The following is a 26,122-nucleotide window of genomic DNA, read 5'->3' as shown; positions in this document are numbered from 1 at the left end:
GAGGTTAAAGCCACGAACTTACACATGCTAGGCAGTCCCTCTACTGCTGACCAATACCTCCAGCCTAAGGCTTTTTTTTGTTTGTTTGGTTTTTTTTTTTTTTGGTTTTATGAGACAGGGTTTCTCTGTATTGTTTTGGAGGCTGTTGGTCCAGCCCGGCCTCGAACTCATAGAGATCTGCCTGCCTCTGCCTCCCGAGTGCTGGGATTAAAGGTGTGTGCCACCACCACCCGGGTAAGGTTGTTTTTTTTTTTTTTAAGTAAATTGATTGTATGAATATTTTCATTTGTCATTACATACATCAGAGCTAAGAAAATTATCATAACTTCAAATTATGTGATGTTTGATTCCATTTTTTGTGATATTTTATTAAATTACCTAACTATACAAGATTTTCTTTCTATTTTTAAAATATTTTATTTTTTAATTTACGTGTATATATGGAGGCCAGAAGATCAGAAGAGGGTGTCAGGTCCCCTGGAACTGGAGTTGCAGGCAGGTGTGAGTCACTCCATGTAGGTGTGGAGCTCGGGTCCTCTGGAAGAGCAGCAAACGCTCTTAACTGCTGAGCCATCTCTCCAGCCCTGCATTATACTTTCACATCTAACATGAATTATGAAACAAAAGCTTCCACAGTTTGTAAGTTATTACTCTGTAATAAAATTCCTCTGGTTCTCCTTATTTTGTAACATATGATCTTTGAAATTCTTATATTAATTTCTGAGTTCTAGTCTATGTGTCTGTATCACTATTTTAAACTCAGAACAGACTGAAAATTGCTATTGACATCCATCCAACACTATAGACTTACTGTACAAACATGCAATGCATTTGTGAGATAATGTATTTGTTTACAATCGACAGTGGTCATGCCTAAGTGAACTTTTAAAAATACATATATTTAAGATAGTCTAAATCAGATCATATTATTCCACACAAATACACTATTGTTTTAAGAAAATTCCTACTCATTTCAAACTGTAAAAAAATATGTTGTAGAAGTACCATTTCCTAAGCAGCATGGGATGCTTACAGATGCCCATAGACGTTTTCCTACCTTCCAAACGGGCGTCTTCTACATGTTCATTTACACTTAAGTTTTTAGCTGATAAGGTTCTACTATGACAGATTATAAATCGGTTCAATAGACCACTGTCATACTACCTAATTAATCTCAGGAAAAAAATGATTGAGACAAACTGTTGCAAAGCCAAAAAATAAATTCCTATTTTTGGTAGCTGTCTCTAAAAAATGTCTCTTAATAAAAGTGATTTTTAATCACAGGAGATACACATTGCTTCTGAAGTTTGTCCTTGAATATTTCTACTGCTTTTATAAGTGGAATTTTTTCTTAAAGAATGGAGGTTGCAAGTTTGTTTACCTGAAAGCACAGTATGATTTTTAGTATTTGAGTATTAGCTGAACATCTGTAATTGGGTTTATTCGTTAACATATTTCTGCTATTTTTAAGCTTGGGGACACTGTGGATCAGAGTAGGATCTCGCTCTTACCATATGCTTTCCTTCCCAGTTACATCCTAGGATCCTAGAACAGTTTTTTAAATGCATGTATTTAGAATATATGCAACAACTAACAATTAGCAAACAGTGACATTTTTCTGTATTTCATTTCAAATTATTTATGTTACTTGTTTCTTGTTCAACTGGACAAGAAACACTGTTGACAGAATTAGTGCTGGCAGAGTTTCTTCTTACAATTCTGATTTGTGGAAGTCACTCTGCCACCTCTCTTTAGGCTGCTTTGTGGGAAATGCTTTTTGTTCTTCTGTCATAATTTTATGGGTAAACCCTTTTCACTTAACACTGAATCTCTTTATGCTTGTTTACTGTATTGCTCTTATTTATTGTGCAATGTCTACGTCCTTCTCCATCAACACCAGTCATTCAGCTAAGAAAGCCATGCTCACAACCATGTACAAAGTCCCTGCATACTGGTCTCCATGTTTGTGGTGGCTAATCTTGGTTGTTCACTGCATCTGGAATCAACTAAAACCCAAGCATCTGGGCACACCTGGGAGGATTTTCTTGACTGTATTTGAGGTCAGAGGACCTACTTTAAGTCTGAGTCACACCTTCGGGTGGCAGCCCATATAAAGGGAAATAGAAGAAGGAAGCTTCTATTTTTTGCCTGCTTGTTCTCACTCTTGCTAGCAAGTTCATCTGTCCTGTTGTTGAGGCATCCCTTCGCTGTTACTAGAGCCTATTTCTTTGGGATTCCAATGGAGACTGAAGAACAGCAACTCTCTACAATTTCTCTGAGACTGCAGCACCAGATGGGGACTGCAACAACATACAGTCTCATGGACTGAACAACTACCAGATCCTTGGCCTTTTGGATGGGAGACATCCATTTTTGGACTACTCAGACCACAGCCTGTAAGTCATTCCAATAAATCACATTTTAATGCATATATATGCATATATACATGTATATTCATTTACACACAATCCTCTCTCTCTCCTTCTCTCCTCCCTCCCTATAAATTATGTTTCTTTAGAGAACCCTAACACAATGCTCACATAATCATCTGGAGACACACATGCATAAACAGGAAATCTTTGTTCAATAGCAGACTGCGTTCTGCCTCTTGCTCTTTTTGCTAAACAAAAACCTCAGAGACATCCCTCCTAGACTAACAGGGACTGCTCTAATTAATTCTTTTAATTATGTATTCCTCAGTGAAGATGAAGATATCCTATTCTCTAGCTGGTTTGTGTAAAGAAATAATGTTTCTTATGAACAAACATTTTGTAATTTATGTTTTTTTTCCCTGTACACACAAAGGTACTAGAATGTTACCAGGCATTTGATGGGCAGCTCACAAATGGTCTTTGACCTTAACTAATAGACTGATCTGGGGACAATCACAGACTGCCATCTCTTTAGGCAAGGGTCAGGTATTGTTGAAACAATGGCCTAAGCCTGCAGGTAAGTCACAGGTGGCTGGTCATGGACTAAGAAATATTTTGAAATACCATGATTAAGAGGGGTCAGGTTTGGTAATATAGCTAAGTAGTAAAGCAGAGTTAGAGAGGAAAGGAGGGAGAGGGGAAGAGAGAGAGGGAAAAGGGAGTTATTTCTCATCAATACTCCTAAAAGAATCAATCCGGTAGAGCGTTTGCCTTTGGTATGCATAAGGTCTGGGTTCAAGAGTGCAGAGAAAGTTTTAAAGAATAGCTTAAGTGAGATTACCAAAGTGTCGGGTGGGTGAGATGGCTCAGCAGGTAAAGGCATTTGAAGTCAAGTCTGGTGACCTGAGTTCGATCCCCGGGACCCCCATGGTGGAAGAAGGGAATCGGCTTTAGTGCTCACGGTGGAGCACATCCATGCCATGGCGTGCATAAGCAGCACACACAAAATCATGAAGTGTACATTTTAGAAATTAACTAAATTCTTATCTCTGATGTGTGGACAGTGATGTAACGACCCTGTGGAAGACTGTGCTCTGCCCAGTGGCAAGCCACAGTGGGGACTCAGGGTGGGGAAGACAGAACTAGTGAGTGTTTGTCTGCAAGCCTTTTGGCTCTGTTTTGTTTGAGACAGGGTCTCACTATGGAGTCCTAGCTGACAGGAAACTTAAAGTAGGAGCCATGCTGGTCTCAGACTCACAGAGATCCTCCTGCCTCTGCCTTTTGAGTGGTGAGATTACAGGTGTGACCTTGTTTACTGCATTGTGACCTAGGCATGTTTTTGAAATGTTCTAGATCACATGTAAATGATGATTTGGTTACATCATCCCTCGATTGGTAAGCTAATTTTATGAGCAGTGCTTACAACCTACTTTTTCCTAGGACACAAAGTGTCCCCCTTAAGGGTTCTTTTAATGACAAAGGGAAAACACCTAGCATAATCCTAACCACTTAGCAGAGTCCTGAGGACATAAAAATGTCTTAATACTTTCAACTTAATACTTAATACTTTGCCTTAGCACCAAAAGTCAGCTGGATTTTCAGACCAGTCTGAGAAGAACTTGGCTATCTCTGCGTATGGATGGCTGAACTTCATTTACCCTGCATCTGACCCCCTGGCACAGAGAGCTGGCAGGAGTGACTCTGGAGTTTTGGAGATCAACCTCCTTCCAGAAGACAGCAGAAAGCGACAAGACCAAGTAACTTTCAGCCCACGAGTTCTGATGGGTCACGCCGTGAAAGCTCGATTCCTTTATTATTTATCTCTCATTAAATGCCCTGGCTTTCCTTTATTAAATGTTAAATCATCTTAAGTGGCATGGTTCTTGCTATTTGAAATGGCAAAGTGAGAAGAGAAAGTGGCCCATTTCTTTGTTAATGTGGCATTCAAATAAAACACAGTGAGTGCAACAGACAGGTCAACTGGCTGCTGGCGGGGATTCTGTGCGATTACTCAGAACACAAGAGCCGTGATTAGGGAGAAAATGTCTCCTTACAGTCCTGTGCAAGGAATTCCATTCCCCGCAAGGCAGGGTAGGCATATGTGTCAGGGAGAACTCCGCTACAATATGTTCAATGTGTCCCTTCTCTCAATCCATGTCAAGAGCGTTCCAAGGGACCCGTTCGCTTTGGTCCGTCCAACTGCTTCACTCCATGTGTATGGACAGTTGTTCTGAGACTGAGCACTGTGGTGTAAAGACTGGTTGATCCAAACAAAATCCCACAGTGAACCACATTGCGGGGATCTGCTGAACTTATTTTTCTCTAAAATCAAGGTGTATTTCTACTACATCAAAAAATGCATCTTCCAACTGATTCCAACTAATGAAAGTCATCTTTACCTAGCAAGATGACAACTCCATCGGGGTGGGCTGTGCCTTGACTAGGTTATTACTGTATCTTCAGCACCTTGCAGATGAATGGCATCTGGGAGGCCCTCACCATTCACCAACATAATGAGTGGACTCCTGTCACTAAGACTATTCCGTTGTTAAAAGATTTTCTTTATACCCAGAAAGAAGCTGTACCACATAAGACAGTATCATAAATACAAAAACATTTCCTCTTACCCTCTCTCTAAGGTTTCGAATTATCTGAATTTTAGGGCATTTTTTAGGTCCAGATGAAATATCCAGCCAGTTTTCAAAGCTCCCTCCATGTGTGCAGTCTCCTCGAAAAGTGCACCTAAAAAAACAAAAACAAAACAAAAATCACCAATTGGTAAATTGGCAGCCATACACACGCACATTAATTACAACTTTCTCACAATCAGCTTCAGTACAAAACACTTGGTACAGTGGGCTATTGATTTTGAGTGAGAATAGGGATTTTATATTAAAAGCATAAAAAGCAACAAAGAAACAGCAGAGGCTGTGTGTGGTGTGTGTGTGTGTGTGTGTGTGTGTGTGTGTGTGTGTGTGTGTGTGTGTGTGTGTGATTTTATCAGGGCAAGAAGCAGAGGACAAATGTTGAAAACATGTTGTACTTAGACTCCTAAGTGATCTCTTAAGATGACATCATCAGAGACATCCATCCAAATCCCATCCTCTCACAGATTCAAAAATACTGAGTTCCTGTGGAGAAATTCCTCCTAAGGACAGTCCAGACAAGGTTTATATTTTATATACATTTTAGGTTTACAACACATTGCTAGAATACCAACCTAGTGAGTGATTCATTTTGTGTTAAAAAAATAATAAAGCTACTGTTTTGTGCTTTGCAACATGATGATTAAATGAAAATATTTCAAGGGCAGAGTCTGCCCAAGAATATAATAAGACATTCCTTAGCCATCTGCTGCTCCAGAACATTTATTTAGACAGATACCAAATTATATCAAAAGATATGAGTAAAACATTTTGCAAGGCCACTTTCCCAGGTCAGACAGCTTGGAGGATGCCCCAAATAAATCTTAGGTTGTGGCCAGGGCCACATACTCTGATAAATAGATGCTCTGAAACTGCAAGCACTGTCTTCCTTGATGTGTTGGTCACTCTAGGTCACATTAACTTACCAGATGGGCCACCAACCCAACAAGGAGAATGAACACCAAGTACCATATTATCTTCAAATGGCGCAGATCCGTGAACACTTTCTATGAGTAATATGGAGTAGCTTTAAATACTACACACACGCCCCAGGCAAAGACTAAAATGAAGTTGACAACAAGTGAACAACCTTGAGTTTTAAAAGAACACTAAACACCCATGATTCAGGACATTCCCACACATCTACATGGTGACAGCAATCACTTTGGGCAGGGGAGCAGTGCAGTTATGAATGGGCCCAAACAATCCATCTAACTTCAAAAGAATTTATTTCTTCTTCCTCTTTTTAATTCTTAGCAATTTAGGCCTCGTTGCTTCTCTTTGATTCTGTGCTCATTTGCATATGACAAATATAGAGTAGGAAGTTGGTGAGTTTCACTAGTCACTCTTAGCTTGTCACCCACCATGAGACTGGGCCCCCCAGGGGTACATATGTATCACAACCCCCCACCACACACACATCTGTGTCAGTCCTTCTCCAACGTCACAACCAGAGGGGTTTTCATTAGTGATTCTCCAAGGCCGTAAATCTAGCTGACCCTTGATGGCTCACTCGTCCGTCACGGACGTTAAGTTCAAATTAAACCTCTCTCAATGTCAGAAGGAGTTTGCCAGCACCGCAGCTCTGGAGCACAGGGAATGACAAGGCTGGTCTGTATCTGAAAAAGACTGTGACTGTCAAAAATGCCCTGCCTCTTCCGGGCCCTCTGGTTTGTATCAGGGCACTCCCTGTGCCTAGAAGAAAGAAGGGAAGAAAAATTAAGCCAATTCTACGGAGACTGGAGTGCAAATATTTTTGCAGGCTCTTAATGCTGACTGGAAGTCAAGGCCTAAGGCTGCCAAAAAAACAAGTGTAAAATATTTCATACAAATAGTGCTACGATTTGCCAATTTGTAGGCAGAAAAAACCAGCCATGTCGCAGAGTTATCACTCCCTTTTCTGAACTATAGCATTTCTTGTCGGAACCACACATTTTGATATTTAATCGTATGCTGCCTTGAATTACAACTTAACTGTTTCATATGCCCATGCCATTTCTCCCCAAGAAAGCACTAAGCCCTTCGAAGGAAAGGGGAGTATCTTGATGTTTCTTTAGCAAATCCCTTGGTGTCTGCGAGCGTGAGATGCAAATACTTGGGTTTCGATAAATAGTTTTGAATGAATGGATGAAATATGAAATCTCTATAGGTTTTTTCTGCAGGTGATTTTTCTTTCTAGAGCTGTAATTTATGTTTGACTCCTCTTTCCGGCAAAGAGACTATTTTTCACATAAGCCAAAAGTTTGGAGCTGGAGATCAAATTAGGAGTTAAGGTTAGTTTATTTTTTGAAAAAGAAAATGAGACAACCTATATATAATGGGCTGTTCATTTTCTATTCCTCAGGAAACAAGACCTAAACATGTTGCACCTCTAAACATAAATTCTTTGTTTATGTAAGAAAGTCATCTCTGTAAATTTTTTAACTCTCATTCCTTGCCCTTCACCAGTTTTAAAAAAATAATGAAAAAAAAGTAAGCCACAACACCAAGAATATATAACCAGATGGTCAGCTAACAACAGTATCTTATTACTTCTCAAATACTGCAGATTGTAAAAGCTTCCCAACAGCACATTACCCACACATTTATATTTCTCAAGGAAGGGGAACAGAGCTGAGAGCTCCCACATTTCAGTAAACAAAACCAGGGGCTTTCAAATGATTCCCTGTGAAAATTATTCTTACTCTCATGGATCAATCAAGGAAATAGCCAATTGAATAAATCCTCAAGCCATTGTCTGAATGACATGAAGATGTCATTGTTGGGCATGACACATGATGAGGTTCAGTCCTTAGGGAGCCACTCTCTCCCCAATTGATGGGCAGACTCTCCCCCTAGGCCCCAAAAGGTCTCATGTAGATCAGAGGGGCCTTAACATCACATTGTGTGAGGCCAAAGATGACTGCAAACATCAGATCCTTCTTTTTCCATCTCCCAGGTGCTAGAATTACAATCAAGCACTCCACTAGCCACATCCCTGGATCTCTTAAAGGGCTCCATTTCCATTTTGCCAGGCCGTGTATAAGCGGGAAATTGGAGTTACCTTAGCATGAGTGTATCCTGGAGAACTTTTCAGGGTGTATATGTGCTCTTTGCTTAGGCTATTACATTTGTTACCCCCTCTGCTGAGGATCTGCTCTAGTCCATGTTCACAGAACACCAAGACCCATATACTTATAAAGAATAGAGATTTGTTTCTTAAGAAGCTGGGCTAGCCAACACTGGGTGTCTGACTCTGGCAAGGTGCTTCTAACTGTGTCATTCCACGGAAGAAGGTAGAAGGGTAAGAGACTATAAGAAGAGACACTGGTTTCACCATCTCCAGCCTTTCCTTCCACAACGCCTCTAAGCATCCATGGGAGTGGAGCACTTTTGGCCGAAATGCTTCCCACTAATGTCCACCCCCACCCTTCAACACTGCTGCACCAGGGTTTAAGTTTCCAACATGCTTTTGAGAAGGACACATTCAAGCCACAGCATGCCACATCTGGCCCTAAAACTTCACATCTTTCTCACATGAAAACTGTATTCATTCTATCTCAGTAGCCCCAAAGACTTAACTGGTCCAATACCAACCCACAATCTCGACTCTCACTAAAGCAATTGTGGGGGAGACCCTGGATATGATACATCAGGAGACAAATTCCTCTCCAGCTATGAGATGCTAAAATTAAATATGATGTGTGAGCCCAGGATACAATGATGAGACAAATAGGCAGATATTCCCATTCCATAAGAAGAACTAAGCACAAAGAAATGCGTAACTGGTTCCATGTAAGTCTATAGCCCAACAATGTGGAGAGTGTCAAATATTCAGGCTCCAGAATAATCTTTAGGTAAATGTACCACACCCTGGCACAGGGTTACCAAGCACCCAGGCTGCTCTGCCTCTAAGGTTAGGATCGGCTTAGTCCACTTAACAGCTCTTATATGTTAGGTCTTCTACCTGCAGCTGAAGGGGTTTAGTGGTGGTATAATTCTGAGGTCTCAGAAACTGCCACATTCCCATCCCTTGACTTTCTAGGCACTGTTGTAGTAGAAACTCTCTAAATACCCCCTCTTTGTCCCAGTAGCAAGTTTCTTCATGGGCTCCCAGGCTGTCTGCGATATTAGATGGAGGCCATCATAGTCTCCTAGCTCATGAACTCTGCATAGCTATAGAACTAGTACCAAGTAGATGCTATGATGGTCTACCACATGTACCCCTTAGAATGTCAGTCTTAAGCTATATCTAGACCTGCTTGAGCCACAGCAGGGATGGCCAAGGTGCACTGAACCAGACTACAAGAAGCAGAGTCCCAAAGTGGCCCAGCAAGTGAACGCTGAGAACTTTAGGACACCTCTCTGGGAGCTTTATCCTGGAGGACCCAACCTATTTTGAAGAAATGTCTCTGAGGTTATTCCCTGATATCTTGATAACTGGAACCTGGTTGCCTGTCATCCATGGTAATTTCTAATAAACACTCCTTTAGTCACACCCCTAATTTCATCTTCTAAAACTGCCTCTTCATTCTTTATCTGACCAGCTGAGAAGTTTCCCAAACTCTCTCCCCCTTCTGGTTTAATTAAGCCATTCTTATTCTTTCATATCTTACTACACTCAATAAAAAGCAATCGCACAGCTCCTTCAATATTTAGCTTATAAATTCTTCCGCCAGAGACCTTAGCTCCAACTTCCACAAATTCCTAGGACATGGGCACAGTAACACCAACCTCTCTGCAACTGTTTAACAAGGACGGTGTGGTGATTTGAAGGAGTAATGTTCCACACAGGCTCCTGTATTTGAACATTTGGTCCCCAGTTTGTGGCACCATTTGGAGAGGCTATTTAGGAGGGAGAGCCTTGTTAGAGGAAGCATATCATGAGGGGAATGATTTGAGGGTTTTCAGCCCCATCCCACTTCTTGTTCCTGCTAGCCTCTCTCCCTTCCTGTCTGTTAATGACATGTGATCCGTCAGCTTCCCACTCCTGCCACTATGTCATGCATTCCCAGCCACGATGGACTCTATCCCCCTGGAGCCATAAGCTAAAACACATCCTTTCTGCCTTCAGTTGCTTCTGGTCATGCAATACCAACAGAAAAGGAACTGATACAGATGGCCTCTGTTCCAATTTCAAAATCCTTGTTCGTCACCCCCAACTGAGATCTCTGCAGAAGGCCACCATTGTCTGTATTTCTACAAATATTTTGATCATGATCATATATGTAATCTCTAGGAAGTCCCTCCCAGGCTTTTTCCACACTGCTGATTTTTATAGCCTCATCGGCGTCACCCTTACTGGGCAGGAGAAATGGGTGAGCAGGTAAGAGCAGTTGCCAGTCTTGCAGAGGCCTTGGATTCAGTTCAAGCACCCACATCAGGCGGCTCACATCTGCCCCATAACTCCAATTCCTTCTGGCCTCTGTGGGCACCAGACATGCCCATGGTAAACATACACACATACATGTAGACACTAATATATTCTTAAAGTAAAATAAATTCATTTTTTTAAAAGGAATTAGCCTTTACATTGCAATGAGGCCTTTCCCATGCTGCTGCCCAAGATTCTTTCAGATTCTATCCAGGACCAGTTCCCAGCCAGCCCCACACTGTCAGGTATTGATTATACCATCAGCTCTGCCTCTCAGCACCAATTATGGTTCTAAGTCCATTTTGTGTACTTAAAACATTATACTGCGGACTTGGTAATTTGTAAAGAACAAAGGTTTTTGCGTTTTTTTTTTTCCTTACAGCTCTAGAAGCCCAAAGTTGAAAGGTCCAGACCTGGCAAGGATGTTTTTGATGCATTACCCTATGGTGGAAGGGTTAGGAGAATGCAAGAGACAGAACTCACAGCCTCAAGCATGTTCATAACCACATTGATCTATTCCTGCCTACAGAGCCCTCATGCCATAAACACCTCCCTACAGGTCCCACCCCAACAGGCCCCCTTCCAACAGGCCCCCGCCTCCCAATAGTCCTCCTAACTGCCCCCCCTCAACAGGCCTCACCCCCAACAGACGTTACCCCCAATGGGACCCCGCCCAACAGTCCCCACCTTCAACAGGTCCCCCTCCCAACAGGCCCCACTTCCCAACTCCATGTACAACACACGCTTTGGCTTTGCAGGGGACAGTTTCAAGCCACAATAGGATCAATCTACAAGCCCAGATCCCAATCGCTATCTGTGATGGTTGACTTTAATGGCAACTTGTCACAAATCAGAATCATCTGAGTCAACAGCCTTACCAGAGGACTTGTCTTGGCTGCCTAGATTGATCTGGGGGTAGGGGCACCCCAATTGTGGGCGGCACCTCCTGGTAGCAGCCCAGATTAAAAAGGCTATTTTGCTGTCTTGGCCTTCCTCCTTGCCTCTTAATTAATTCACCTGCTGTTGCTGATTCCTACTTTGTCCCCAGAAGCAGCGCTTCCAGGCTGCTATTGTTGAGTGGGGACTAGCAGCTCTCTACGAACCCTCCAAATTTTTGGCACCAGATGGAAGCTACAGAGGTACCCAGCCTTGTAGACCAGGTAACTACCGGGTTCTCAACCTCCCCACTGTGAGACAGCCATTGTAGGATTACTCTAACTGTTGAGGTACCCAGTTGCAAGGACCAAGCAATGACCAGGTTCTCAGATATTAGACAGTAGTTGTTACTATTTCAGCAAAACTGAGTCAATACACGTACATACATGCATATATGTGTGTGCATACATACATACATACTTTTATATATGTTTTGTTCCTCTAGAAACCCCTGACTAAAACAGTTTTATTTTGTTCCCATTTCTAATTAAATCTCATGCCTACATGATAAAGTCAATAAGTAGATACAAATCTATTTGAAAATTAGAAAATAAAGCTGTCCAGGTGAGAAGAAAAGATTTCCTGAAGAAAAGGAAGGTAATTTAAATAGAAAAAGCTTTCCTTAGGGGAAAAACTCTTTATGTGGTAACAATTAGTGCAGGCAACTATTTAGGAAGCCTGTTCTCAGTTTACTATAAATGTGTTATAGAGCTCAATTTGTTCAAAATAATAATAGACTAATGTCGCCACTTGAATCTATAAGAAAATGGACCACCTCCTCATCTGTAACCCAGAAAAACATGTTCCACCTCCTAAGAGGCCAACGGGGGAACTTCAGACACTTTTAAGCTTGCTGTTTGAAATTCAGGAAGTACTCTGATAGAGTGAGTTTGTTTCCTAAGTAAATAGAAATCTGTGTAAGATGGCTAGGAAACTACCCCACCCAAGCATGGAGGAAACAGTGCATGTTCTGGGCCCTGCTCTGAGGTTTACAGTTAGTTCTCACAACAACCTTCTCCTACGCCAGTGGTTCTCAACCTTCCAAATGTTGCCACCATTTAATACAATTCCTCCTGTTGTGGAGACCCCACACCCATAAAATTACTTTTGTTGCTACTTCAGAGCTGTAATTTTGCTGCTGTTATAAATCATAATGTAAATAATAGATATGTTTTCTGATGATCTTGGGCAACCCCTGTGAAAGGGTTGTTTGACCTACAAGATGAGAACCACTGCTGTATGGTGACAAAACAGGTCCACAGGCACATAGACTCACCACAGTCACATGTTGTCAAGCGGCAGAAGTCTGACCTCAGAACTACACACTTGGCCACCTAGCTCCACAATTTCCTAGGACTGCTTGAAGCATCATTTTCTAAAGTGCGTGGGATAAGGCCTCGCAGAGTGTCTCCTAGTCTCCTGGGGCCTCAGCAGAACTTAGAAAGAGCAGCTAGGCTGAGACACGACTGGAAAGTGGGTCTCAAGCACCAAAGACCACAGAGGAGTGAAAAGCACGGTGAGGTTTTGAGAGAGAACCACTTCAGGGGGTGGTTCTAAGAGGCCTCTGATTTTTATTATCAGGGCACCCAGTTCTGCCAAAGGTTAAAATTCCTGGTGGACTTAGCCTTACAAACTTATTGTGCTCTCAAAATTGCTTGCAAACCATCTGTTTATAATATAAAATATATTTCCTCCATAGAAATAATACTATCAGCAGTGATTAGGTTTCCAGGTTGGGCCACAAAACCTATTTACCTATAATGTAGCCTTGATATTATATACCTGCAATAAAAAATAGCAGAAAACAAAGAGACTGCGGCCATTTGAATTATATAGCAATTTTTCTTCTTTACTTATTTGTGTTTCTGCTCAGTTGGTAGTCTGGGAATGGTGCCCAACTGGATTGACTTTTAAATTTATTATTATTGTATTGTATTTGTATAGCATTTCTATTTTTTAAAATGGGCATGGCTTAAACTATCAATTGTTTTCATGCAAACACAAAGGACAGGAAGACTTACTTCTGAAAGCCTGAAACCTGAAGTTTCTAGGTAGGTGAAGCGCCCCTACACTGGGCTGGGGGGGGGAGGGGAAAAACCTTGAGAATCTGACTCTATTAGGCTAGAATCTCTCAGTAAAAATTTACCACTTACTCAACCTTGAAATAGAAACTCTGAGCTCAGAAATGTAACTCCTACTTCCTGCCACTAGAATTTCATCAGCATCCTCTAATCTAATTGTTCACCAAGAGCAGACCGTCCCCCAAGGAATCTGATAACTAAATATCAGGTAATTGGCTTGAATGTGGGGTGAGTGTGACCTGTGCCAAAGATCCTACACTGATAAAATATCAGGAAACTTCTAGCAAGCCAGCGATCCAGCTTCTCTCCTCTCACAGAGGCAACTGCATCTTCAAGGGGGGATGGTTTTCTCCAAGAGCATCCCAAGGTGCTCGGCTAAGTGTTTTGCAACAGAGGTCTCCATCTTCAGGGAAGGTGTAGAGCACAAAAGAGGGCCCAGGTGGTCTACAGAGTCAGGTGACATTCATTGCAGTTGCCAGTCCACGAGATGAAGGAGCCAGACTCCATTAAATAAAAGAGAATAGGAAGTCACTGTGACAAACTAAATTCTGAATTAAAGGCTCCCAGAGTCAGGAAGGGGGAATGCCAAAATACAAGACCAAAATAACTTGCTAAGGAAGCTGAAAAACTAGATCTTCATCACTGGGTCTGCAAGTCAGTCTACATGAGAGACTATCCTCATAACACGGGAATTTGGTATTTTTAAAAAGGCAAAAATGCCTAGCATGCCAGGCAAGGTCTTTCACATGATTTCATTCATTTATTCTCCACAAAAAAAAATCCTGTAAAGTAGCTATCATGATTGTTCCCAACAGACTAGGGGAACTGAGGTTTTATAAGACTCCCCGTTACTTTCTGAAGGCACAGTTAGTATACGGAGAAACTGAGAAACTGAACTAAGCAGAATGGCAATCCAAGACCATGTTCTCATCTACTACTCTGTTGACACTGACAACAGCTAACTAAGGAACCTTCTCCTTAGACCATTTGATGTCCCTGTGACAGAATGTCATCAGTGGGAAGCTTAGTTTTTACAGCTCAAAGGCTAGGAAATCCAAGGTCAATGACTTGTATCCAGCAAGAGCCATCTTGGTGCATCATCCCATGGCAGAAGACAGCAATGTGGCAAGTGTATGAGCACAAAATAGTAAGAAATCAGAACTGCAGCCAGAATCTTTTTCATATGTTAGCCCATTCATGAATGTAGAGCTCTCATGAACTAAATATCTCCTAAGAGGTCCCAACTCCCAACACTGTTTTGTCAGGGAGTTTTTCCAAAGCAGGCTTTTGTTGGGGGAGACACATTCAAACAGCAGTGTCTTCCTGCTGCTATGGATCCTGCACCATGTCTAAGACCAGTGGGAAAAATGCATTAACCTTCATGAAACAGACATCATTGCTACCTCCATGTCAAACACAAGGAAACTGAGGTACAGGGAAGTTAGTTAGCATTATGTCTAGCAACAGCATCCACACTCTTTCTACTATATCAAATTGTTCAATTTTTTTTATAGTTTTCTTTGTGGGAACATCATAGGTACCAAAGTGATACTACATTGATTTCCCCAGGGCATGTCCATATAGGAAAATAAAAGTTATATTGAATTTTCAAAGTGAGATGTTAGTATTCAGGCCAAGAAGTTTGGGAACTACATTACACAAAATTAAACAAGTCTCCTGCTACAAGCCTCTGAGGGCCTTGAACATGCCACTGTGCTTTGTAACTTGCCAAGACAAAGATAAATGATGCACCCACTCCAAACTCTTGCTTAAGTGTTATTTTGAGGGACTAGAAATTCCAGTTACACATATCAGGAAGTGATGCCCAACTGTTTTGACTGGGAAACTGTGGTAGTTTGAATAAGGATGGCTCTCATCAGCTCATAAATTTAGGTGTTTATTAGTGTAACTTCTTGGGAAGTCTTAGGTGGTGTGGCCTTGTTGGAAGGGGTGTGCCCTTAGGGGTAGACTTCAGAGTTTCAAAAGCACACAGCAGACCCAATCTGTCTGTCTGTTTCTGGCTGCTAACTGTGGGCCAGGATGTAAAGTTCTCAGCTACCGCCATAGCACCATGCCTCCCTGCTTCCTGCCACAATAATCATGAACTAACCCTTTAAAACTATAAGAAAGCCTCCAATTAAATGCTTTTTAAAAAAGAGTTACTTTGTCCATGGTATCTCTTTACAGAAATAGAACAATAACTCAGACAGCAATAATTCACATGACAGAGTCAGAAAACTTTGTACCTTAATTAGCTAAACAAAGACAACATGTTAGTGACTAGATAGGAATCTAAGTAATAAGGTTGACCAGATGTCCATTTGCATAGTTTCTCTATTCTAGTTTAACATTCAGTGTGCTTTCCCACATACAAAGGCAAGCACAGCACAAGACTTCTTAGAAGATTCTTACAGCTCTTCCATCTTCCAGGAGGAAAGGGTTTTTGGGTGTCTCCTTGTCTTGAACAGCAGCTATTAAGAGTATTTGTTGACTACTTTCCACACTAGTTTTTTTTAAGCTTCTTTGGGGCACAGGCTTGTTCATTTTTGTTTTCTTCAGAATCTAGTCAAGGAGTGGGCCCATTGCTGGTATTCAACAAAGGTTAGGAGAGTTGCAGTAAGAATTAAAATTTAAAGGGACTAAATTCTTGCCAGTGTCTCCATGATAACGGCCTAAGTCATTTCATTGATTTTTGTTCATTAGGTCAGTCTGTTAACTGGCACAGTGGAAAATCAAGCTTTGTCTTGGAACTTGGAGCTGTTTAGTACACATAAAACACATTTGCAGACTGAAACACTCACACAAAAGGGATTTGTGGCCTTCACTCCTTGTGGTTCTTCAGCGAGTGATGGGTGTACTAAAAGTTTTCACTTTTCATTTCCAGAACAGATGCTATACAAAAGAATACTGGGAAGGTGTTTAGAGAAACTAGGTAGTATGGAAACAAAGTGAGAAAATGATGCCTCTTGGCCCAGAAAGCTCTGGGTTCTACCCCTATCTTACACATCCCCTGTGTCACTGGGGACACTTTTTAGGCTTTTGGGACCCATTTCCCCAGCACTGACTAGGTGGCAGCAATACTAAAACCCTCCCTCTTGAGGGTCATATCAATTCCCACCTTACCTATCAGAAGCAGTGCACACTCCAAATAGCAGAATAAAAGCAGCCTAACATTACAAGATGGTACAAGAGCAAAAACTAAGACTGGCAGGTAGGCCTTGGGATGCAGATCTGAACATTGTGTTTAGATGTAGAGGAGTTGCTGGGAACAGGGCAAACATGAGGTCACAGAGACAAGTGAAAACAGTTGAGGAATTTTTAAAAAGCCAATCAATACATGCTTATGAAAGTGCATGCTGCCTCAGATAAGGTCATTAAAAAAAAAACAACAACCTCCGTTCCATTAAAACATGTATTTACTAGAAGGGGTGCTCTTAATGGGGCTTGTTGAAAATCAGAACATCACTTAAAGAGATGGTGAGCATAAATACTGGATTTGGGATGCTGAGCCTGAGGTCCTCAGTTGCCGACGTCTACCAAAACAACTAAGCTGGCTTCTGAGCAACGTGAGCATAGCCACTACCATCCACCCAAGAGGCCAACAGGGGAGCCATGTTCCACAACACTCTTAGAGCTTCTTTATCTTCTGCTTCTGCAGTAAGTAGGCTCAGCCCATAGTTCTTCCAGCAGCTAGCAAAGAGGGTAAAGAACCCAGGGGACTCATCTTGGCCCCAGACCCATTTCTAGTGAGGGAAGTTCCCCTGAGCCCCTTCCACCATTCAGAATAACCCAGATGCACAGGTTCAGGCTGTGCCAGGGTCATTCAGGAATGCCCTAAAGCCAGAACAGCAAATTCCTCTCTGCTCCCCACTGCTTCCACCCCACAGACAGTTGTCCTACTTGCTTCTATACAATTAGTCAGCACAATAGGGTCCTCACAGAAGGAGGAGGAGCCACCCCCAAATCCCATTATTATCATTATTGATGTCATTACAGTTGCACTGGACCATAAAGAAGTGTCACTGCACAGGATTCAAGCCTGAGATCTGCACAAGGACACATCCTCAACTGGAAAGAAAGAAGGAAGGTATAAACATCGTGATCTTCTGTCCCCAAGTGCTAAGTACTGCAGCGACATGGAAAGGTGAACATTCTCCTGTCCCAGAAAGGTCTCCCAGGACCCCCAGTTGAAAACTTCTAACTATGCCCCCTCTGTCCTTTCCTCAATGTATTTAGTTCTGCTTGCTTTATCCTGTGCCTTCTTCCCCAGTTACATGCCCACCCACAACCTCAGAATGCCACCCTCCTTGGAAATAATCTTGGAAAGGGTAATTAGTCAAGGAGCTCAAGATGAGGTTATCCTGGGTTTAGAGTTTGCAGTGACTGGTATCTTGCTAGAAGAAAGAAGAGAGAGATTTGGATGCACACAAGGAAGGAGGCCACATGAGACTTGAGACCAAGATAGCTATTCTACCATGAGCCAAGGAGCACCAGGGGCCAGCAGAAGCAGGGTCACACGAGGACAGATCTTTTCTAGAGCCTCCACAGGGTACCTGGCCTCCCTGACACCTTGGTTTCAGACTTTTCTCTTCTGGAAGTGCAACAGATACATTTGTGCTGTTTTAAGTCACCAACTTTGTGGTAAGTTTCATTATGGTAACTCCAGGAAACTAAAACCCCTTACTCAGAAGACCTGCATGAAAGTAACAATCTATGCAAGTTACTGTAAGTGCTGAGAATATCTGACACATAGTAGGTGTTCAATATCTGTTGATGAATGTATAGACTAGTTTCTGCAACTGGGGTGGGCCCTGAGTGTGGTTCCCTTCCTCACTTCATAGGGTATTGTGAAATGTCCACAGGGACACTTGTTCCAACTTTGTCCTCTCTGAGGGACACCATGTCCATCCTGTCCCTCTGACTCTTTCCTGCAATGGTAGACAATGAAATGCTTTTGTGTTTGGAGATGAACCCAGATTTGTATAATCTGAGGCTGGTGAAGAATGGACTCTAAAGATGTCTACATCCCTGGGACCCATGGCTATGTCACCTTCATGGCGAACAGTTGGCAAATGGGCCAGTTAAGGACCTTAAGGTAGGGTGACTTTGTAGTTATCTCTGTGGCCCAATGTTAGCACAGAGATCAGAGCTAGGACTGCAGGAACAGCAGAGTCTGGAGATGATGCCATGTTGGCTTTGAAAGCCCAGGAGAGAGGAGCTGATGGGGAATGTGAGCTGCCCTGAGAAGCTGGAAAGGGAAGGACATGGGCTGCTTCCACAGCCTCAAGGAGTTCTGTGCACACCTCTATTACTGTCCAATGGAACCCCACTCCAGAGTCCTCCCTTGTGGAGCTGCAGTGTAAACATTTCACGGTCTTGAAGCCACCACTCGCTCCTTGCGGCAGTAGTTGGAGATCAAGGACCGTTCATGCCTATCTTCTCCTCTATAGAGTGAGTGGTAATTGTACTGATCCCTGGCTTCCAGGGGTGCCAGGAAGGACAAGCAGGCACAGAGTGGAGTCTCCTGGAGGTGTGTGTTCAAGGCAGGCTCTCTGAGCCAGCTCATTCCGGAGTTTACTGGCAGGATGCTACAGGGCAGCATCTGTAATGGACGCTATGCACTGGAGCTTCAGAAGAATGTGGTCACATGTACTGTGCACCCTGCACTCTCACTGCCAAGCTTTAGAACAATGGCACCCTGGTGGGCTACCAGCTGGCCAGAGTTCGTGAAGAAGGGCCTCCTAAGCAGAGGAGAGGCCTCACGACAGGAGAGAACCTGCATTTCTCTCCTGTATCTAGGTCCCTTCTCCTTCTGCCAGTCATTCAGTGGTCAGGCATGAGCTGGACCATGAGGGGCTTGCTGGTAGACTGAGCTGAGAAATGATCTGTTTCAGAGCCCCAACAGTGGCTGAAGATTTCAAAACAGCTACTAGGGGTTGCCTGAAGGTCTTCCAACTGTCACCGTGGGAAAAAAAACATCCAGGGGGAGGTTAAATTTATACAAACCATCAAGGGGGCATCCCTACCCTGTAATCAGCACATTGGAGGCTCCGTCTCTACCCTGTGCATGGGTATCGTTAAGGAACTGACACGAAAGACTGTCCCTGTATGGCTCGTTTTCTGAGGAGGACCCAGTCAGTCCAGGCTCCATTGTATAACTGGGCCCCCAAAACAGCCACCAAGATGACAACCCAGGAAGAGACACAAGATAAACTCACTCTACAAAATGCATGAGGAGGCGGAGGTAGGTCCCGTCAATGCCTGACTTGATGTAATTCATCTCTACACTGCCAACGTGATAATCTTTGCAAGACATAAATCTTTTAAAGACACAGTCCTTTGCTTGAAGCCCTTTAAAGAACTCCCAGCACATACTAATTAAATCCAAACTCAGAGCTTTCACTTCCTGATCCCACCCAACACCCTTATCCCTTCCTTCCCTTCCTTCCTAGCCAGTGTCATAGAGACAGAGATCCAACATGCCACTCCACAAACAGGCCTCAGGCTGAGCTGCTGTTTTGGCATGAAATGTCTCCTACCCCATCTTCCCTTTGTGAAAATCTACCTATGCTTGCAGGTCCAATTTCAGACTATCTTCCCTTTAAAGCTGAGGGCAACCCTGGTCCCTCCATAATTTCCACTATAGCCTCCACTACCCTAGCACTTCCTAGGAGCCAGACTCTGCCTTCAATTTCATGGGAATTACCTGGTTGAACCCTCTCAGCAACCCCCACAAGATGAGTACTACCCCCAAGGAGCTCTTGGAGGACCTGTTGCCAGGACCAGGGACCCTGGTGATACAACGCTCCAAGGAGCTCAACAAAGATCTGAATCCCTTTATGCCTCTTGTTGGCATCCGGATTCCTAACCATGCCTTCATGCAGGGCTTGGCCCAAATGTTTGGGAGGCCACTTGCACTCACCAGTGCCAACCTCAGCTCTCAGGCCAGTTGTCCGAGTGTTGAGGAGTTTCAAGACCTCAGGCCTCACTTGTCCCTGGTCATTGATGGGGGTCCAGTTGGGGACAGTCAGAGCCCTCGGCTCTACTGTGGTTGACTTATCTGTTCCTGGGAAGTTTGCCATTATTCACCCCGGCTGTGCCCTGGAAAATAAGGGCTGCTCCCTTCCCAAGGGTCATGCTCATGAAACTTGGGAGGACCCAAAGACCATGTTTGATATTATGTGTCTGCTCACTGGTTGGCAAGACCTCATTGGCAGAGGCTCCTGGAGCTACACCTGTAGCCTGGCTTTTTAGGGAACATCTCCCTATCTCTGAACACTGTAGGCCATAAGCTGCAGGTTGAGCCTTGTAGATTCATACACCAACCAAAAATTGAACAAAGGTAAGAACATTCTTAGAGCAACCTTATTATTTCAAGGCCTGCCTTCTAAGTTGAAAGTAAATTGGGTACAGAGTTAGAATGTATTAAGAGCTTGTTTCGGTGGAGAGTGGCTCTTCATGCCAAGTCTGCTAGAAGCTCTAGTGCAGTCTAAGAGTCTCAGGACCAATGCAGCAAAGTCCAGAAGCCCAAGACAGAGCTTTCCTGGCTACCAGAGGTCATTTTAGGGAAATTATCCTAGGAGGTCTCAAGTGAAGTAATACTGGAAAATAAAATCTTCACTGTTTTTTTTTTCAAAAAAAGGATAGGTATTACCATCAACCCTGCTTTGACACACAGATGAAACATGCAGGTTCTCCACACGAAAGCCCAGATCCCATTCCACCCAGCCAGCCTTGGGAGCTTTATTTATCCCTCCTCTGCTGTGCCATCCAGTGTGCCCGTATGGAAGTCAATACTGCTTACTCAAGCAGACTGCCCTTCCTACTCCCTGCTCAGTAAAGGACACCACTCTCTGGTCCCCAAAGCCAGTGGTCTGTACCCACTCCCCTGTGACCTCAACAGATGATTCCCTGTATTGCTGGTAAAAGAGAACTCACTCCCCTTGGGCATCTCTCAAAGGTCCTTCCCTATCTGACCTGGGCATCCTCCTTTGGCTTTCAATCTTGTACCTACCCCTTGTACTGGGCCACAGAAGAATCTAGCTTGTTCTTTCATTTGTGAGGTGTTGGGTCAAGGCAGAAAGAATACATCTTCCTGAAAAACAGTGGCCACCTTGATCTTTCATTTTTCATTTTATGGCCCTATTTTTAGTGTGCCTTGCTCTGGGGGGAAGTCAATTAATCACCAAGTTCTGTCAGTGCTTGCTTCCAAACAGCTCCCAAACTCTGAAACCCACCCACTTCTTCCCAGTATCATGCTAACCCAGCCTGTTTCTACAAATGCTGCTGACCAGTCTGCCAGCTCCCCGCGATGTCTCAAGTCCATCTTGCTGCAAATTTCCCTCGGCTGCTCAGTGTCCTGACGTAAGCAGAGAGGTGACTCAAGATCCTCTGCCAAAACCCAAGCTCTTCAGCACAGCCTGTGAGCCCCTTCCTTCATCTGCCCCACTGGCGATGCTCCCTCCTCTCCCACCACTCCCCTGCTATGCCATGACTCAATCACACTCACCTTCAGGCCAGGGACTCACTGCACTCTTTACCAGCCTGTGCCCTCAGCCAATCCCCCCTGCTGGTATCTGCCTATGCTTCAGGTTTGGCTGAGTTCTCTTTTCCTCACGAAGCTCTCCCCTAACCTTTGAGTTAGTTTCCCTGACATCTGAGTTAGGCGCTCTTTACGTGTCTCCATGAAACCCTGCACATCTTCTATGCCTAGCCATACCACACTATTTCTTTCTGGTTTTTTTTTTTTTTGAGACAAGGTTTCACTGTGGCTTTGGAGACCACACTCTATTTAATTCATCTCCTTTACTTCTTGAGAGATTAGATTCAAGTGCCCAAGTCCCCAAGCCTTCCTGTACCCAAATTACTCATCCATATCGTCCTTTGCCATGCTATTTTATAACACATCTGACAAGATAGAATAAAATAGTATATTTCCCTACCCAACTGATGTTTGGCTTGGCTGTGGAGCTTGCTTTAGCAACAGAACATCAGTAAACATGCCGTGAGCAGAGGCTTTGAGTATATAATGAAACTTAGCTTGGTGTCTTGTGCATCTGCTGTCTGACTTACCAAGAGTAGGTACACAATGGGAGATATGTGAAGCAGACCTGAGTTTCACCTGTAGGACGAAGCAAACCTCTTGCTCCTCCCATAGTTGACAGATAGATCCATGAGTGAGAAAAATAACTAAATAAATACCTGTTCTTTAGACCACTAAGAAATTGGGCAGTTGCTCAGTAGGTGGTATTACTGAAACAGAAAACTCAAAATACACTGGCCTCTACCATTAGACTGTAAGGAGCCTCCCGAAACTACTGAGTCTCCAGATGGAGCCCAGGTTTATAACATGTGAGTATTCCATAAATGGTGATGGTCATATGTATGACCAAACAAGTGAACACTGATCACTGACATGTTTGCCCTCCTTCCTTTCATGTAAATCCCTTAAAGCCAAGAATGGCTTCTGCTTCTCCTCAACACCAATAGCTGCCTCACTTCCCACATTGGGCTCTTGGTAGGTTTTCAGCAAATATTTGTTGAAATTAGAGAAATTGAATTTTGTGGGCTGGCTTGGGAATCCATCCTCAGTTTGTGACATTGTTTCTATGGGGAAATGCACTCATTGAGCCAAACAAACTTGCAAATGAACTTTTGGAACCTCATGGGCTCATTGGTTCAGGATTGCCAGTTTTGTGGAAATCCAAAACTGAACACATGTGCTATGCTTTGAAATATGGGAGAAGTTGAGAAACTGCTTCCAACCCCAAGATATTCAGCCTGGGAAAAAAAATTCCCGGTCTACCCACATAGACAAATGCAGCACAGGTTGAATTTGAGGTTCCCACAATAAAATGCTAGACTTTCTAGACATCATTGTCTACTTAATTGTTTTTCATCTGCTTATCCTGGGTGCCTATTCTTAACATCAAATCAAAGGGAAATTAGGATCATTTTCTTGCCCCCCCTTCCCTGTTCAAATCCACTTGCTAGACATGTATACAAGAAAGTTCAACCTTCTCAACACAGAAAAGAAATTATTTTTCTAAATAAATCTGTGACATTTAAAATAAACACAGTGGGATGCTCCACCATCATACAAAAACATCCCCTTTAGAATTCCTAATTTTGAATGGTACTGAGAGCTTAACATGAGTCACACATCTGAGGCTTGGTTTCGTTTTGTCTTAGGCCAGCACCAAGCCAGCTGGGAACCAAGTGATCTGATGTGGCTATGGTAGGTCATCAGCCACGACCCCAGAACGTTTGCTAGGGCATGGAGCCCTGCCAGTCACTCAACTTACCTCACCAGTTTACTATGTTTTTGGAGCACACTGTATACGGCAGCATAAAGGGAGAGGCAGAGGAGTAAAGTTACAGCGATGGTCCACGAAGAACACAAGAGGAAGGTGATCATAGGTAGGGGGTGGTTATCTGATACTGGGTCGTCGGGTAGAAACAGATCTATATTCTAGGACCAGACAGCAGAGAAAGAGCTAGTGTGGGGAGAGTGTGCCACCATGCACAAATCCAAAATTCAGGGGAAGGCCCTGGGCAGGAACACTACTGGAATATTCTTGAATCCGAAAGACAGTCAGTTAGACTAAGGTGACCAGCGAGAGGGTGGCATGGGAGAGGTGAGAGCTGACAATCACAGGATGCCGTGTCTGCTGTGGGGGGATCCGGCTGAGCTGGAGGAGGGAGCGACGCTGGAGACAATTAATCTGGGGGACATCACCTGGTGCCGATTTCCAAAGCGCCATTCCTACTGGGGAGTGCTTGGCAAGGACAAGGGGGCAGGAGAAGAAGCAGGGGATGCAGGAAAGAGACCTGACAGCCAGCTGTTAAAGATGGCCTGAGGTCCTCACCCAGTTCTCCAACAGCCCCTTCCCCTGGCTTACTGCTCTCCCCCGGGGACATGGCTTTCCCATGTCCCTCTAAAGGGACCTACCATATGTGGTCCACCTGGGCCTAACTGCCTTGTTGGCATGATTCTCCTTCTAGCCCCCTCTCAGAGCTGAGGCTCACGTTATCACAGATGCCACCTTGACCCCTCCTTCCAGAACCACCTACAGTGTCCCACACCACTTAACCTTTATTTCTTGACTACTTCAACCCCCACTCCTCAGCATCAGGCCCACCCTCGTTCTTGATGGCTGAGGCTGACATTCATCTAGCAGTCCCGTGACCACCACGGTCCCTGACTGTTCTTTGCTCAGGGGTCTTGTTCTCCATCCCCACCCCCATGACATAATAATCCCGTAGACCTTATCATGTCCAGTAGCTCCACACCTCTGCCACCTCGGCTTTAAGCTGTACACAGTCCAGTTCTCCAGTGGAAAGGCCCGGTGCCTGGGTCTTACCGCTGTCTCATACGTGTGTCCCTCCTTCACACACAGGAGTCCCTCATTGTATGTCCCTCCTTCACACACAGGAGTCCCTCATTATATACATCAATGTCTACCGTGGTGCTGACACCAGTCGTCCCGAGTCCCCAAACTCTGGCTAAACTGAGCTTTCCCCTGCCTACAGTGACAGCTCCGGAGCTAGACTAGACTTGAGTAAGGCAAAACAATGCTTCCGTTTCAAAGGCAAGACCATCAGCCTCAGGTGGACTCTAATGTTGCCAGACAACGAGACTCTGTCTTCCTTGACCTTTGCCTGAGTTCCTGCATGCTTCCTACTCTCCTCCTTCCCAAGTCCCCAGGGCTCCCTCTCCACAGATCCATCCCAACACCTTGCTTCCACTGGTCTGAGGTCACGGAGGATGTGCAGAGCAATATGAACAGACTCTGAGCATCTTTCTACACCTACTAGCTCTGAGATCCAGATCAGCAGCTTCCTTTCCAGCCAGGTCTGAGGCCACCTTCCCCGCTGTTGTATTAGGTCACATTTCCTGTCATGTCAGCGTGCCACCCACAACCCTCGCTCTCTTCCCTTCTATTGGAATTTTCTCAATCACATAGAAAAGCACTGGTGTGGTGTGTGTGTGTGTGTGTGTTTATGTGTGTCTGTGTCCCAGTGTGAGTGCATGCACTCTTGCGTGTGTGCACTTGCTTAAGTGTGTGTGAGTGTGTGTGTGTGTGGTCTTTCATTGAACTTAGAGCTGACCAATGGACTTGCAGGAATCCTCCTGTCTCTGCTTTTCCAGCATTAGGATCACAGGTACTCACTACCATGGCTGACTTTTTATGTAGGTGCCAGAGATCCAAACTCAGACGCTAGAGCTTTCATGGAAGGCGCTTTCCAGGCTGACTGAGCCATCATCTCTCCAGCCAAGACACCAGTATTTTATGCATCTTAAAGAAAACCCTAAGCTTGAACTGGTGAGTTGACTTGGCAAGTACTTTTACCTGCCAGACTTGAAACCTGAGTTTGGTCCCTGAGACCCATATGGTAGAAGTGTCCTCTGACCTCTACACATGTGCTATGAAACATGCATCGCCCCGCTCCAATTAAAATGTAATGAAAAACGTACTTCTAGAACCCTAAACTCTGCAGACTCTAGCCTCTGCTCCGGAATCCGCCTCCTCTCTCCTCTGCCATCCTTAAGAACACCCTGAGGAGCCGTCCTGCTCAGCGCGCATTGTCTTTTGCAGCTCCAGCACCACTCCAAGCACAGGGCGCTGTCACAGTCACTGATTGCCATGTGCTAAGTTGGTGACTCATTTCTCCCTTTGACCTCCTTGGCAGGGACCGACACGGTACGCGGCTCTCTCTTCCTTTTCCTTGTCT

General features: G+C 44.0%; 1 protein-coding gene across 1 annotated transcript in view; it reads right to left on the bottom strand.

The window, feature by feature from the left end:
* Positions 1 to 26,122, bottom strand: part of Plxnc1 (plexin C1) — a 149,788-nt gene that overhangs the window by 83,016 nt on the left and 40,650 nt on the right. Inside the window, 1 exon segment of the mRNA XM_040755002.1 lies at positions 5,000 to 5,114. Coding sequence (XP_040610936.1) covers positions 5,000 to 5,114 — 115 coding nt within the window.

This window comes from Mesocricetus auratus, unplaced genomic scaffold, assembly GCF_017639785.1.
Source record: "Mesocricetus auratus isolate SY011 unplaced genomic scaffold, BCM_Maur_2.0 Super-Scaffold_100011, whole genome shotgun sequence".
Classification (NCBI taxonomy): domain Eukaryota; kingdom Metazoa; phylum Chordata; class Mammalia; order Rodentia; family Cricetidae; genus Mesocricetus; species Mesocricetus auratus.
The sequence above is the reverse complement of the archived record's forward strand: the minus strand, read 5'-3'. Positions and strand labels throughout refer to the sequence as shown.